General features: G+C 43.8%; 2 protein-coding genes and 1 pseudogene across 23 annotated transcripts; all 3 read left to right on the top strand.

The window, feature by feature from the left end:
* Positions 1-442: 442 nt before the first annotated feature.
* LOC125545767 (uncharacterized) lies at positions 443-11,684 on the top strand. 22 transcript variants are annotated; one of them, XM_087546499.1, is made up of 19 exons: positions 447-754; positions 848-918; positions 1,012-1,092; positions 1,175-1,326; positions 1,478-1,699; positions 2,729-2,815; positions 2,913-2,995; positions 3,135-3,308; positions 3,668-4,714; positions 4,868-4,959; positions 5,082-5,141; positions 5,235-5,315; positions 7,133-7,200; positions 7,305-7,372; positions 8,059-8,145; positions 8,292-8,371; positions 8,995-9,149; positions 10,589-10,701; positions 11,590-11,683. In XM_087546499.1, the coding sequence occupies exons 14-17, from the start codon at positions 7,328-7,330 to the stop codon at positions 9,134-9,136; spliced, it is 354 nt and encodes a 117-aa protein (XP_087402625.1). In that variant the 5' UTR covers positions 447-754; positions 848-918; positions 1,012-1,092; positions 1,175-1,326; positions 1,478-1,699; positions 2,729-2,815; positions 2,913-2,995; positions 3,135-3,308; positions 3,668-4,714; positions 4,868-4,959; positions 5,082-5,141; positions 5,235-5,315; positions 7,133-7,200; positions 7,305-7,327; the 3' UTR covers positions 9,137-9,149; positions 10,589-10,701; positions 11,590-11,683. The 22 variants fall into 22 exon arrangements, 5 of the variants coding, with proteins under 5 accessions (XP_087402625.1, XP_087402621.1, XP_087402612.1 ...); XM_087546495.1 differs by having other exon boundaries at positions 5,235-6,970; XR_015618274.1 differs by lacking the exons at positions 7,305-7,372; positions 8,292-8,371 and adding an exon at positions 2,255-2,315 and having other exon boundaries at positions 443-754; positions 1,478-1,562; positions 1,657-1,699; positions 5,235-7,200; positions 11,590-11,684.
* Positions 11,685-12,200: 516 nt separating this feature from the next.
* LOC147989925 (uncharacterized) lies at positions 12,201-13,242 on the top strand. The gene is made up of 2 exons (XM_087536576.1): positions 12,201-12,209; positions 12,353-13,242. The coding sequence occupies exons 1-2, from the start codon at positions 12,201-12,203 to the stop codon at positions 12,932-12,934; spliced, it is 591 nt and encodes a 196-aa protein (XP_087392702.1). The 3' UTR covers positions 12,935-13,242.
* A 442-nt stretch (positions 13,243-13,684) lies between these two features.
* LOC147989924 (uncharacterized) lies at positions 13,685-15,484 on the top strand (annotated as a pseudogene).
* The last annotated feature ends 577 nt before the right edge of the window (positions 15,485-16,061 follow it).

Below are 16,061 nucleotides of genomic sequence, written 5' to 3'. Positions count from 1 at the left end.
CGTTGCTATGCATCATCATGATCTTGCGTGTGCGTAGATTTTTTTTGAAATTACTACGTTCTCTAACATGCATTACATTTAAATTTCGAGCTGTGCGTGAAAAAATAAATAAGTGCCACCCTCTGTAGTGTAATTCTAGATCCGACACTACTTGGATGTCATGAAGATTCACATAGATGGAAATTTCATAACACATTATTTCAAAATAGAATCACATTCCACATTCATTTACGATTTATACTCGTGAGTACGCATTGATAGCACCGCCCGACGCTGAGTCAATGACCGTGCACACACTTGTGCACTACACATGACAGAGTACACAATGCTTATACATACACTATCGAGAAGCATTAACGTGCCTGGAAGGCACGCCCCCTCGCGCTGTCCACGTAGGATAGAAAAAGTGCTTCCGGTCGAGTTGTGATTGGTATGCCGAACAGCTGAAGGAAGAGAAAAAAAACAGATCGCACAGCCCAACCCCTGGCGATTCCTCTCCCTCTCCCTCGTCTGGGCCTCCCCCACATCCGGCGCCGCCACCAGCGCCCTTCGCCTCAGCCGCCACCCCCGCCCCTTCTCTCCTCCCATCATCTTCTCCCCTCCATCGGAAACCTTCTCCCCTCCCCCTCTCCCCAAATCGAGCAACAGGTCCGGATCCACGGCCACGACGGTGCGAGCACCATGATGCAGGCCGAGGCCGCGTGACGAGGGAGCTCGTTCTGGCTCTGACCCTTGTGCCGACGCCATGGACAAGGTGCCCTCTTCATCTCTTCTCTCTCTTTGTGTGTGTGTGTTCGATTTGAAGTTGGTGTTCTGTTCGTGAAGCTCCCTCTCTTTTCTGGCGCAGGAGAACATCTCTGTTCATGAGGCAGCCCCAACCCTAGCCTTTCCTTGCCATGGCGACCGAGTAGGCAGGAGGTACGAATCAGTCCTCTCCTCCCCTTGTATAGTTTTCTTCATCCCCTTTGTGATGTGTGACATCTGCTTGTGTGCATATTGCATGGAGAGAAGTTGCTCTGATCCATCTACTGAAGGAGGATGTGCACCATCCGAGGTGCTCAACATCACCACCGCCATTTGTTGCCTGCCAAGGTGACTTCTCTCTCATGCTACCATGCTCTGCTTGTCCAGGGAATCGACCCGAGGTGATTTTCTCTGTGTGTGCTGGCTGTAGGATGTATCTACTGTGATGCCACATCTGTTATTGTTGTGAATAGAAGCTTCAATGGATGGACAAGATGGTAGCATCATGCTTGTGTGTTCCTCTGTGCTGAACCGGCAATACTTTCCAAAGCTTACATCTCTCCTGGATGATTGTCATGTTTGGTTGGTGAACTAATTGGAATTCATAGAAATTTACCAAACCTTGAAACTTTTCTGAGTGATTTTTGTTTGTTATTGTAAGAGAATATATTCAATTATTTCTGATTGTATTGCATACTCACAATGGACCTAAGATTTTATTGATTTGACTCAGGCAGTTTGAAGGGTGAATTAGCTTGGGGAACAACCAATATGAAGCTACAGACTTCAAGCGGACCATGACTTTCTCATTGTTGCAAGTTGGTGCCCTCGACAAGTAGTGGAATCATAATTTTTGTAGCCATATCCATTGTTTGAGTTGCTCTAATGTTTGCACCGGCAACACATTGCCAGGAATCACTTCTTTGTGTTTGTTGTCGCAGACCGGCCAATTCAGGTAAGAGCACACTCTAGCTAACCGTCTTGATTTGCAATTCCTCATAATCTATGATGTTCTTCCAAAAACAGGAAGTTGGTGATTTTTGTGAGATATGAGATAATACTGTTTTAGCACACATGCTATTTTAATCTAGAGAACCCAATTATAAGCATGATATTCAGTTCACTTCAAGTGCAGGTTTCTTCTCACAATTAAGTCCCCCTACACGAATGCAACGGCCAGTGATTTTTTTCTACTAGTGTCAATCATTGGCATGGTCCTTTTCATTGTTCTTTAATAGTCTCACATTCACTATTTCGTGCATCTATATGCCCACATCTAAAATGCTACCTGTAACGTAAGCTTATAATGCAAATATTAGCATCACTGGCTTTGTAGTGAGATTAATCATTATATGATGTCTGAATTATCCCCATTGACCTCCCTGAACTATCCACACCAGACCTATTTGGTTTTGCAGATTGGTCTACGTTAATTCAGTGTGAGGTACTTTTTTTTGTTGGTCGATCCATGATTTGTGTGTCTTGCTGATGCTATGGCTATTCTATTTAGTTTTGTCGGCCTACATTGTGTGAAGAACGAGTTGTGCCACCTTTTCATGGTGGATGAAAGGGTAGGTACATGTTAGTATATGGTTAAGTTGAGCTTGGCAGTAGATGGTTGGTTTGCCTTTTCTTTTTCTGTTCATGTGGTTCCTGGTTTGTAGGCTCCAGTGCTCTGTTAATTTAGATGGGGTGAGCAGGGACCTTTTCCCCTTTTGTTGGTTAGAATAAAAGGGAAGTTTTATGGTACTTATTGCATGAAGTAAGACAAGTTTTGTTTTGGCATCAATTAGTGCTATATAAGTGAATGTTATGATGAAATCTGCACGGCCAGTATTATTTATTCTTCGATTCTTGGTTTGTGTTCCTGATCGAAGGTGATTTCATACATTTGAACCATCGCCAGATTTAGTGCCCTGTATGTTGGTTCCATGGTGAAATCACCCAATCCTTGGGGTGTTTACATTGAGGTTTTTGGATGCAGGTTACACATGGTTTTGGTACCTCATTAGCAGCTGCTGTCCCATTTTTCTATGTTCAGTAAAGAGCTCTGGACATCTATTAAACCAAGGTTTTCTTCCTTCCAAACGTGTGCACATATTGCTAGCCACCCAGTCTACACTCTCTGATTAGCTTCGAAACAATCTTGTTTTACCTTTACCATACAGTGAATGAAATTAGTTGTTCACCATGGCGCTCCACCGCTGTACGCACTAAGACGAAGAATGGACATCTTAGAAAAATATAAAAGGTTAGTCCTTGCTTTTGCCTTGGTGTTTTTAATTTCTGTTTATGCCATTTTGTTTGATCTATTCTATTTGTGTGATTATCCTACAATGTTCTTTGGAAGTTGGGGTTTGTGATAACTCTTTCTTGAAATTTGGATGCAGGGTTGCTCCACGCAAGGTTCCATTCCCAGAGCACATTTTGATAAGTTTATGGGACATAATTATTTACCTGGAATTTATTGAGATCAAGGCAGCGAAATATTCCTTTCATGTTGTGGACCATCGTTTCGTGGCTTGGCAGGACAAAAAATACAGAGATTCATCCCGTGAGTGGAAGTAAGCTGCGCTATACTTACAAGATTAGGCCGTTCTATAGTATACCGAGTAACTTCAATGGCTAGACTTACCTTGCACGTAATTAGCTAAACACATGTTGTATAGATTCTCTTTTTACTGTGATTCGTTGGCAATATTGTCTACCATTTTTACATGAATGAATCTCCTTCCCTATATTTATTGATGTGATTAGTAGCAACAACCAACTCGAAGAGAACCTTCAGACTTACCAATACAATGTCCCGCTTGCTTTACTCTGTGATGAACATAGTTTCCAGATTTATTTGTGCATGGCGGCATTCTGAATATTTTGTATACCGGTAGCTTCAGTTCTAACTATACTTTTTTATTTATTCCAGGGAAATAGCTACAACGTCTTTTTGGAGTGAAACTGCTGAAGCTTTTGATGCAGACAAACTCGATACAGATTAGTTGCAGGGTCTTGTGGTTGCTCTGTTATAGGCTGCACATATAGAAACAAGATTGTAATGTTATCTCCCTTTAATTGTCTTTTTCTGGACAAGCTTTTCTGTCATGGTGATACATCTCTTATACTAACAGTCATGGAGGGATCTGATCTGGTCAAGATCTCCGAGCGCTCTGCAGATCATGTACCCGACCTGCTTGGATTCGGCAGTACAGTCTTATAAGAACAAGTAGTTAGTTATAATAAGAAAGGGGAAAGAGCCATTAGAAAAACATGGAACCGAGTCAGACTTATTTGTTTAGGAACATGACGTTCAGCCTAAAATGGTGTTGGTGCTTCGTGAAAAGTTTCGCCAACACCATTTTGACAAATAGAAAAGTTGAGTACAGTAGCCGTTGGACCGAAAATAATATAGCGAGCCACAATAAAACAAATAACATATTGGATATCACACTGTCTTATGACTGAATAGCAGAAAAATATGTTGGCAAATTTTTAAAAGCATGGTTATTATTGGTTTGATAACCAAGCAGGGAAATAGTTCCAAAAAATAGACCAGCTTAAATAAGAGTGCATTTTTTTATTATTTCATGAAGCAGAGAGTATTTTAATAAGCTGTAAGGTACTAATTGTTTTCCTATGTAGCTAAGTATGAAGATGGGGCCTCAAAATTTTAGTACTACTTTCTTCTGCTTTGAATTATTATTTTGATTTTCAATAAATTATTGCTTTCCGGTACTTTATATTTCTTATTGTATTTAGTTCGTGTCGATTTGGGTAATCATGCATCATACATTTCAAATATTTAATTGCAGTCATTCAGCTCATCGACACTCGCGAAGAAAATGGCCTCTTCTTCCAGTACCCGAAGCAGCCACATAGCCATATGCCTCATCCTAATTCTCCTGGTCGTTAGCATGCGAGAAGCCTCCGCCGTCAAGCCTGCCGGCCAGCGATGTGAAGGACCAGATGGTTGTCAGTAAGTACGCGCTATTTCTGCTCAAAACTATTGATTTATTGCATCGATGTTCCTCTTCAGTACAGTTGTGTTAGCTCTTTCTGTTACTATCCATTCTGTATACTCTATATGTATTTATTTTTTTGGAAATTCAGTTTGCCTTTTTTGACGCAGAATTTAGTGGGAGTTAAATCTCCAACAGTTAGTTATAGTGAAATTGCAAACGATTATGTGGCTTCAAAGGATCCTCAATCCTGGCACGCAAGGTTTGTTAGTTACCCGTAACATGCAATAGTAATTTCAGTTCAGTCTACCTGTCCTCATTTGGGTTCATATTGTCAAGTTGATTGCTCCTGATCAACTTCTTAATGCTATTTGTCATCCTTAGGTGAAAGCAGTAAAGTTGATGCTGATCTAGAAAGTTTTTTCTGATATTGATGATGTGGAGGTACCTTTATTCATCCATCTTTGAACATGTTTGAGCCTGAAAAAAGGACCAGATAGGTTATTCATTATCTCTAATTCTTCATCAATTTTGTAGGTTCATGGGTATCTCCACAATGAGGAAAAGACACAGTAGAAAAAGATAATTTGGGACGAAATGAACAAAGAATACCTAGAGGTAGGTATTGTAACTCTAGCAAGATGAGGTGGTTCTTATTCTCACAATAGGGTGTAAGTGTTACTGTCTGCTGCTTTATTTGACATGAAAAATCCGCTGAAGTCAGCATCGCGTGCCTGAAAATGTACACGTAGTCAAGTACACTGACTGAAAGTGTACAAGTAGTCAAGTAGTCTGACGAGAGGGGATTTTGAAAGATGTTTGCTTGTTGTAGTTGTACGCTCTAATGCGATTAAGCTTTTTCATAATATAATCGTTGAACAGCGGTTCGAAATAGTAAAAATATGTTTACCAGGCATTGCTTACATGCAGATTTGCTATACAAATGGCAAACAACAACGAGAAAAGGGCAGTGTACCAACCTGGCACCGCCCAGCCACCACTCAGGCGGCGCGCCAATGGTGCGCCCCAACCTCTAGTAATTTATAAACTGCGACGCTTTTGGCCGATCGGTCGGCTCAGGTTAAAACATCCGCCGCAACGACGCGTTAGCTTGTCGACGAACTCATCAAAGCTCCGCTGCGATGACCCGCCGTGCACCGTGGCGGTCTCGAGCGTCGCCCTCACCTTTTTTTTTAATTAAAGGTAGATTATGTTCTACCTTATATATTTCAAAACAGACAAAAAACCCGGCGGACAAAAGTCAATTACATGAAAGGTAATGCAGAAACTGCACAGAGTGTGCAGGCGGCCACTACCAAACCGGGGAGTGGTGAAGAGAAAACAGTGAAGGAACTAGTGCTTTTACATCTGGCAAACTATGCGAGAGCAATAGCCCACTGGCGCAACAACTGCTTAATTTCATGCTTCCTAGATCGATGGCACCAGAGCAGTAGTAACTGAGACGCTGTATGAGCAGTAAACCTGTCCGGCCAAATCTTTTTGTCGAAAATTCGTGCGTTTCTGGCGCTCCATAGAGTCACCGCAGCAGCAGCGAAAATAATTGGCCAGAGCCTTCCAAACCTGGTAGCGGGTGCGCCCATCTAACATATAAAGCCTCCTAGAATCTAACATACAACGAAGGCCTCGAGCGCACGGTACCACGCGAGCCGCGCCGCGCGTGGGGATGCAGCACACCACGCGAAGGAAAAAAACACCGCACCGCATCGAACCCTAGCCCCAATCCACAGCCCCGCGCCCCTCGCTCCTCCCTCCTTCGTCCGCTGCCACTCCCTCCCACCTCCTCCTACGCCCTAGGAGCCCCGCCGCCGACTGCTACTCCTCCACCGCCTCGCCTCTTCCTCCTCCTGGCCTTCCCATCGCTCGGGCGCAGGCTTCCGTGGCCAAGCGCTTCGAGGGCGAACCCGTCTCCACCGCCAGCTCTGGGTTCGCGCGGGACGGGCTCCCCCGCCTGGCCGGCCTCGACGAGCATGGCCTCGATCCGGCCTCAGCCTGAGGACCTCGAGCCGAGGAGTGCGGCCTCGATCGGGACTCGGCATCTGGGGCGACGGCAGAGGAGGAGGGGAAAGGAGGGGAGCAGCAACCAACATCTGGGGCGGCGGTGGATGGACTCCATGAGCTGGCCGGCGACGGCGGCGGTGCTGGATTCGATCTGCAGGAGAGAGAGGGAGGCGAGGATTGGTGAAGAACTCCGTTGCCGCTGCGTGCCGTGCTTCTGGATCGAGCGCTGCCTGACCAAGGGATAAGAGTATGAGGTAAAACTAGCCACCATGCTCCTGTGCGGGCTGCATCTCCACATCTCCCGTTTCATTATTTCACCATTGCTGCCTCTTCTCCTCTTCGTTGCTCTGCTTCTTCTCCTGATTTCTCTTTTTCATTTTTTCTCTTTGTGGCGCCGCCGGGGATGAGAGGAGCAGCTGCTGAAGCAGGCGCGGTGCTGGTGCACTGCTGGCGAAGCGGTCGTCGACGTCGTCCTTGGCAGAAGGTAAGCCAAGATCAATCTCTCACAATATTCCTTTGTCGTCGGTGTTCTTATGAAACTTAGTGATTGGACTTTCTCTGTTATGTTTCACACATTGCTACTTTTAGTTATTCCCGTTTGGCTTGCGGATATGCTCCTGCTGAGAGTTTATTTTCTCTATCCAACATCATTGCAGGTTGGTGCTTCCTCTCCTTCTCACTGCAGCTACCTATGCATGTATTATTCTAGGATTTTGCAAGTTAAATACTCATGTGTGCTGAACTGAAAAGTTCTCTATGCAACATCTATTGCAGGTTGGTGTTTCTTACCTATGCCTCTATTATTCTAGGATTTTGAAAGTTAATTGCTCATGTGTGCTGAATTGAAAAGCTCAATGAAAGGCACTTATTTCTATGCACAAATGCTTTTGTTGCTATAAGAATCTGTAGAGAAGAAAGCATTTAGCACTGCTGCCCCTGCTGTACATAATTAGAGGAATAGTTTGGTTCAGTTAGAGGAATTGGTGTTTTTGGATAGTGATGTTTGGGCCAATTCTGGGCTGATCAGTCCATAATTTCAAGTCTCCAAATATAAGTTGTAGTGTAGGTCTCAAGCTTTCCAAAGAGTATTTGTTTGTGCTTTTTGGCCAGGCAGTTTCAGAGCAGCCATCAATTTAATGTGCTGTCCAGGAAGTTATTATCCTGAGCGCAGTTTTTTCATTTGCCAGTTTACGGCCTGTTAGAGGTTGAATTAAAATAAACTTTCAACATGATAGTTGTAGATATGTTTCTGTAGATGCTTATACACATATAATTTGTCTGAATTCCTCTTCTATATCGAATCCTATAAAAATATTAAAGGAGGTTGTACTATGTTGGACAGAATTTCATTCTCAGCTTCATCGGCGTCAGCTTCATCACCAAGAGGACGGACTCCGGAAGGCAGCCTCCTCCTAAGGCGCCAGGACCGGTAACTCCCGAAACGTCCATCCTTCCTAACATTATTTTCTGGTGATGCACCGTTAGGGTTCGTGTTCATTGCCATTTTGGATTCATATGTGAAGTCTATTTTTGTTAATTACAGTTAATTAATTTCTTAATTCATGGTTGTTTTAGTTGCTGACCATACGATTGGTAGCCTTGGACAGAAGAGGGCCAGCAACAAACAGAAGCAACCATTGTCCTGTCCAGAACATGTATATCTTCAGTTTTGGTTGCCTTCTGTTTACTTGCCAACAAGCGACATTGAGCTCACATATTTACTGTTTGATTTGTTATATACTTAATCTGCTAGACGAAGTGTAAAAGGGAAATTCATGCTCGACAATTTTGTATATTTATAAACCTAGATACTACTCTAATTGGTTTTACTTCTTCCATATATTTTCTCCTCCCAGTGTGTATAAATAGTGCACAAAGTTAATTTCTTTTCCGTCTCCACCGCATCTAATTTTAAAGAAAATAGAGAGGAATCTGAGAGATACACAACCAGAAGAATTTTGTTTCTTTGAGTTTTCGACCGTGTCTAACTTTTGGTAAAAGAGAGAGGAATTTGAGATAGATAGACAACCTGAGGAGCTTTGAACAGCTTTGAACGTCCGAGTATGCCGCCGGCCTCCTCGCCGCTGTTGTCGCGTGTCTGGCACCAGTGTGTGGCAGCTGCTGAGATGTGCGCAGTTTACTCCCGGTTCCGTGATGGTGTTGAAAAGCACCTTAACTGAGCCAAGGAATTTAGTAGCTTTGTGGGATGACTAAACAAATTTTTTTGCTCTTCCTATGCTATCTTCTCATATTATAATTTTGGTGTCCTGGTATGCAGGGATCAGCTTTGGTGGCATCCGATGCTGCCAGACCACTGGGTTAGAGCAGAGGAAGCTGACATGGTGTTCGACATTCAGATGGTCATTGTGATCGACCAGATGCGGCGCCTCATGTCACCCCGAGCCTCCAGGGCTTGTTAGCGGTGCTCATAAAGTAAGAATATGCTTGCAAGTGCTCGTTTCCCATATGCTTGCCCATTCCTGTCTCGCATCAAGCTTTCATTTATTTCCCTAAAATTCCTCTAATTTGATGTGTGCATGTCTGAGAAAGAAATAAGAGGAATAAGCTATGGTATGTCTTGGGAAGTACATTATTTCCCTGGCTTGTGAAATTAATGCGCCCAAATTCGTGTACAGTCTGGTTTCGGACTAACAATGCCTCCTTGTGTTATATTGCAACTAGAAAAAGAGATGGACATAATAAAGAAGCTTGGTGAACAAATATATATCTGAACCCTCTACACAGTATAGATGCTATAATTTCTGTTAATTGGAAGTTAGATTCAGATTCTTAAAAATATTATCCTTCAGTCCTATACATACAAGGTACTGTCTTGGCATGGATATAGCCTGCAACCCGCATCTCTAAACAACGCGAACCTATCCATAATCATAAACTTGTGTATTGATCCTCCATTCAGATTTGCAATGGCCCAATGCATTTCGGTCGATATATATGTGATGCCATTGGTTGGCCTGGATCAGATAGCTAGGTTTGATCAATTCGGTTAATATATGTTTATGTTTCTGTTTAGGTTTCCGCACCTTTTGATGCGTGTGCGTGCGGCCATTGAGTAACTTGATCTGTTTTCCTGGCTATTCTATGTGCATTTACATGTATAGGATAGTCATTTTGATTCAGTTAAGATATGTTAAGATTTCTGTTTAGATTTCGGCACCTTTTAAATGTGCTTCCATGGGGGTAACCTGATTCCATTTTAATGGCAACGGGACCTGCAAGTGCATGGCCCACTGCTAATAGTCCTAGAAGCGATCGAAATTGTTGCTATTTTGACTTTGTCTGCTAGATGGACTGCTATTCTGATCTCTATGTTTTCCCATTGCTTCGTTCGGTATGTCCACGTAAAACCAGAAATTACATGCATTTGAATGATGATAGCTTAGCACTTGATGATAAATGTGATGTTGTTTTATGTTAATGTGAAACCCGATCTATCGGTTGTTAGTTTGAATCAGTACCCAAGCCATCCTCCTCACTGCCCTCCTCTCAGTTATTTAGGTAGTTCTTCCTTCTTGGGTAACAATGAGAAAACGATTAGGTTAGTTACACAGTATACTTCATGATTGCGGTAGGCACAAAATGCTTGGCAGACTAAAATAACTATGCCTCGTTTCTATTATCAAGCTCTGAGTGTATATTGAGATGCCTTTGTACAATGAAAGATCCATGGGGTTGTTTGTTTGCTTGTAGATTTCCGTGCAGATATTTGAATTGTGCAAATATTTAATTCGATTTATAATTTGTTGTCTCTTGATGTCGCTAATTTTGTATGAGCTGGAGGTGATAGTGAAGGTCGATATTTTGATCTTTAATGGAATTTTCATCTTCTTGATTTTCCTCTATCTATGTAGAGGTCTCAAGAAAGATAAAAGAACTTGTGGTTCAAGCAGCAAGAAGATAGCCAGCCTAAATGAATCAAAACAAGAACAAGCGTCGGGAATTTACAAATGAGGAAGTGCAGCTGGTATGGCCTCTCTGTTTTACCCGAAATCAACCAGAGGAAAAACTGTTGGACAATCATCTTCTTGCCATTTTATAGTTGACTTCCTGCCATGATTTGCTTCCTAAAAGAAATAGCAATCAACTTGAAATAAGTAATTTATCTAGCTACAAATGCTTATTCTAGACTGATTATGTTTCTTCCAATTGCGGACAGTGTTTTTTAGTTGACACTTTAGTCTACATATCTGCCAAATATTTACATGTTTGCATGGCCAGAAAAAAAAATCAGATACTGTACTTAAGCGTTAGTGATGGGTTAGTTATTCTACTTCTTTCGGCTAAATGTTTAGCAAGGACTGCATGTTTGAAACAACTAACTCACCTTGCTTTTGGTACATTTTCCTTGTATATAACTCGCTTTTCTATTTCTCGGGGACAAGAACACCATATAGAGATTTGAGAGGTTGGCCCTGGTTTTAGAAACAATGCCCTGATGGTTTAAATTTATTCTGCTCCTTACATCAGGGTCTGTGGTACTTTCAGACTTGAGGGAAGATTTTACTGTATGATATAAATTAAATCATTTGTTTCTACTACATGTTAAAGGAGTTGGCCAATGTTGGCATGAAGCCATAAAAGTTAGCTGGATGTGGAGGAATTTGGTAGTGGTGGTGAATTGGCACCTTTTCCTTGCTTGCCATCATGCCATGATTTGAAATTTAGTTGTCAGGCTACGTAATTCACACCGAGACCAGCGAAAGGAATTCGTGCGCTCCATCATACATTTGCGCCTCTAAACTTAGTTTGTTGACTAAATTGTGTAGTTCCCTTTTGCCGTTCTCTACTCCTTTTGCAGTTTTAACCGTAAAATATGATATATGATATAATGGTTATTTTGTACATCGAGCAGGTGATGTAATTACTTTCAATAGCGCTTCAGCTCTGCAATCGACAGTTTGACCTCATGCTAGGGCAGCCTCAGCCAGTTGCCTCTTCTATCAAAGGTAAAGAACAGAAGCCTTTTTATTGATATTGCTGTATGGAAAGTTTACTGGAAATTATGATTCTAAGTGGGTGTGAATAACATGCTTTGTCTTGAAATAATGACATATGGAGAAATAAGTATATACCTCCAAGGGAACTGTCATGTGTTTGCGGATATGATTCTGAAAGCTTATAAACTTATTTTCAAAGCTTGCCTAATAATTTTATCATATAAGTTGAAATTCAGTAAAACATTCCCACTTGACAGTGATCTATTGTTATTCCCTTAAATGTTGATCCAAGTGTCATAAATGGCACAAGATGCAGTTTTGATTAGATTTTGAGTGTGAAATTTATACTGTCTTGCGGTGATGCATGATGTTATTTATTTCATTAGAGAGAGATAAGTGTTAACCTATTAAGTTAATTAGGGTGACCGATTTAATGCTTATGTTAATTATTTGCAGTTTATTTACGGGAGAAAATAGTGGTAGTTTATTTATTGTCATTGGTTAAGACTGCTGCTATTAGATCTATATGGTTGCGGTAAATCTTCAATTATTTGCTAAATTGAGGGCTTAATGTTCCGCTATTAGGTTAATTAGGCTAGCAGCTTTTAGCACTTCTCATCTATTGGTTCAGCTATTATTTTGTGAGAAAGAAAATTTACCCTCGCTTTGTCCCTACAGGATAATGACTACCTGATAGTGATTCCTTATGCTCACATCTTTGGCCTCATGCTGCAAGCTCTAAAGCTGCCCCCTGCAACTTACCAGCACAAAATATACCCAGGCGGAAAGAATCGTGTGACAGTGACTTTCATTTCTACTTTGGAATTGCTAGATGGTTCACTTGTCCCGAGTTCTATACCAGGTGCAATCTTAGATAGCTATGAAGATGCAGAAGACAGTGCTGCTATGGAGGCTATTAGATTCATGGAGAATGCATATGGCAAAGAAATGAGAGGCTACCACTACACCCATGTCAAGAGGCTAGAAAATCAAGTGACGCACCTGGTCAAATGGTTGACTTCATCGAATGAGACAATCAAGAAGCTGCGCAAAACATGCTACTACGCTGTCAGGTACATGAACTCATATTCTGCCCAGATAGAAAACACAACAGCTGCTCGCCACCTGAAAGGTCAGGACAACACCAAAGGAGTTATGAAAACAGCTCTTGCAAGCATCGAAGGACTGACGCAAAGGCTACGCTACATTGCTATGAAGTTTGAGCAGCGCCTTGAAGCAACCAGCAACAGTTTCTGGTAAACTTTGCTGAATGTATCCTGGATAGCGTGCTTCATCGGTTACCGCAACAACCACCTTTTGTTTCATATCTATCAGACCAGCATCTTTCCCATTTTGGACTACTCCCAGCAAGATATGTATAGACTTTAGTCCTCCCTTGCTGCCTCTATGGTGAAAAGTAGTCTATGATGTAGTTTACGATCTTTAGATTTTATTGTTGTCTGTATAGTCAAGAGCGGTTTACCATCGCTTATTGTATATATGTGAAGGTCTCCTCTTCTACTGTTGTTTCACAACACTATGACCGAAGAAAACAACCTTTCCTTTTATCCATGCTTTCACACTAATGTTTGCATCAAACATTCCCTGTGATCATATCTGCAGCACTTACAAGCTCATATTAAGATTTCCCAATCGATCCTGTACACATTCAACCAATGTATATAAGCTATTCTTTTTGAACAATAATAGTTTAGAGCATACTCTCACACCGATTAGCTTATATTCAGCCTCTGCGCCATTGGCGCAACGGGTCATCTAGTCTGAATGAACTCGCGGATGCTTGAAGCCGCGCCTGCGGTGTCGGCCAAACCAAACTTGCCCCAAATGGCAGTTGCAGTCCAGCAGTGTAGGATGATGTGTGTGTTAGACTGTACGTGCAGGACACGTCCAGCCGGCTGAATCAAGGAGGATTCGTATCTTAGTTTGTTTCGTTTATTTCCAAATATTGTAGCCTCCTTGTACTATATAATCCCATCACGGGATCAAATCAATCCAAGTGCAACAATTATAATTGCCTTCATGGTATCAGATTAGAGTTTTCGATCCTCTCTCTCGCGTATGTACGTAACCTGTACGCATGGCGCCGACGCCCCAAAAGATCGCGGCCCAGGAGGAGGCCGCCGCAGCCGCCGCCGCCCTCGCCGAGGCTAACGCCAAGGCTGCTCTCTGGGCCCTCGCGGCCGCACTTCCAAGCATCCATGCCGTCGTTCCGGTCACCCTTGAGGTCTCCACCTCCAACTATCTCCAACGGCGCGGCATATTCTTCGACGCTGTCCAGAAGTAAGCCTTGAAGGACCATCTACTCGAGGCAGAATACCCCACCCATCCGACGCCGCAGTGGGGTCGGAACGACGCCATCGTCCGTTCATGGATCAACAGCGTCGTCGCGCCTGAACTTCTCGCCATGATCGTTGACACCACCACGCCACTCCTTGCCCACTCGTTGTGGACGCGGCTCTCCAACATCTACCACGACAACTCCCAGACTCGCTCCTCCTACCTCGAGCAAGAGTTCCATGGTCTCCAGCAAGGCACCATGACCGTGGCTGACTATTGTCGTAAGCAGAAGGTCCTCTCTGACGAGCTCAACGCACTGGGCACGACCATCACCGACAAGCGTCTCGTTCAGAACACGCTCCGCGGCCTCGGATCACGGCTTGCCTACATGCGCACGTTGACCCTCAAGCAGCGCCCACTCCCGTCCTTTCTGGATGTGCGCTCGTCCCTTCTGCTCGAGGAGCTCACGCTGCAGCAGTCAGAGTCCTCCTCCTCAACTCCGACCGCCTTCGTCGCCCGAGGTGTCTCTGCGCCTTCCCCATCGCGCGGACCTGCAGCTACCATGCCGCCTCCACGTCGCCCCGACACATGTCGTAACTTCCAACGTGGGACTTGCCGATTTGGCGCGCGATGCCGCCATCTCCACTCCGGACCTTCCCAACAGCAAGGCGGCAACACAAACCTACCGGCGAAGGGCTCGCCGGCACCATGGCCATCCATGCAAAACCCTTGGGCAGGGGTCCATCCAGATGTGGCCAGGTCAGCCTCAGCGACCGTCCCTTCTTGGTCCGGCACAGGCACATCATGCCATGATAACCCACCCGCCTCCCTGGCCCTACGGTGCCGCCTCGCCAATGCCCTAGTCAGCAGGAATGCCTATGCCAACCATATCTTGGCCGACCGGAGCGCCGCCACCCGCTCCATCATCTGGACCGACATATGCTAATCCGCATCCGTCCTTCGACCAAGGATCACTCATGCAGGCTTTCAACACAATGTCCTTGACACCACCATCTTCAAACGAATGGTGCATGGACTCAGGCGCTTCCGCTCACATGACCGGCAATCAAGGTAAACTTTCACACCTCCTCTCTTCTAACTCCTCTTACTCTCATGTCATCGTTGGCAATGGTCAAGCCCTTCCCATCACGTGCACCGGTCACACCACCCTCTCTACTCCTAATCATTCATTCTCTCTTAACAATGTTCTAGTTACACCTGACATTATCAAAAATCTTATTTCTGTACGTAAGCTCACCACTGATAATCTTGTTTCTATTGAGTTTGATCCTTTTGGTCTCTCTGTGAAGGACTTCCGCACCAAGAACGAGATCGTCAGGTGCAATAGTTTCCGGCGAACTCTACCCTTTCTGGTGGCCATCTTCCACTCCGCAAGCTCTCTCTGCCACCACGTCATCCTCAACATTGTGGCATCGTCGCCTAGGCCATCTCAGTAGTCAAGCTTTGTCGCACCTAGCACGTGCTTTTTCTTTTCCTTGTCACAAAAACAATAACGATGACCATTTATGTCATGCTTGTCAATTAGGAAAACATGTTCGCCTACCTTTTGATACATCTACTACTCAGACTACTTGTCCTTTCAACTTATCCATTGTGATTTGTGGACTTCGCCTCTTCCTAGTGTGTCTGCCTACAAATACTACCTAGTTGTGTTAGATGATTTCACACATTACCTATGGACTTTTCCTTTGCGATTAAAATCTGAGACTTTCTCTACACTCAAACACTTTTTTGCCTATGTCTCCACTCAGTTTAAAACAACCATCCAATCTGTACAGTGTGACAATAGACGCGAATTCGATAATACCAGTGCTCACAAGTTTCTCCTATCCCTTGGTGCCACCCTTCACATGTCTTGTCCATACACCTCTCCACAGAACGGCAAAGCTGAACGTGTCATCTGCTCCACTAATAACATGGTGCGTTCCCTTCTTTTCCAAGCCAGCTTACCACCGGCCTATTGGGTTGAAGCTCTTCACACTGCCACTTTCCTCTTCAACCTACACCCAACCAAAACATTGCAACAGCGTACACCTTATGAGGCTCTTCGCGGCCTACCTCTCCCCCT

The sequence above is a fragment of the Triticum urartu genome, chromosome 1A (assembly GCF_056163025.1).
Source record: "Triticum urartu cultivar PI428250 chromosome 1A, HENAU_Tu73, whole genome shotgun sequence".
NCBI lineage: Eukaryota > Viridiplantae > Streptophyta > Magnoliopsida > Poales > Poaceae > Triticum > Triticum urartu.
The sequence above is the reverse complement of the archived record's forward strand: the minus strand, read 5'-3'. Positions and strand labels throughout refer to the sequence as shown.

Bases quoted from the DNA above. Each gene is read 5' to 3' on its own strand.
- LOC125545767 (XM_087546484.1), top strand. From the start codon at position 7,120: ATGAGAGGAGCAGCTGCTGAAGCAGGCGCGGTGCTGGTGCACTGCTGG. The intron at 7,491-8,058 runs GTTGGTGTTTCT...TATGTTGGACAG, and splicing joins CTATGCAACATCTATTGCAG to AATTTCATTCTCAGCTTCAT. The intron at 8,372-8,994 runs GTATATCTTCAG...CCTGGTATGCAG, and splicing joins CATTGTCCTGTCCAGAACAT to GGATCAGCTTTGGTGGCATC.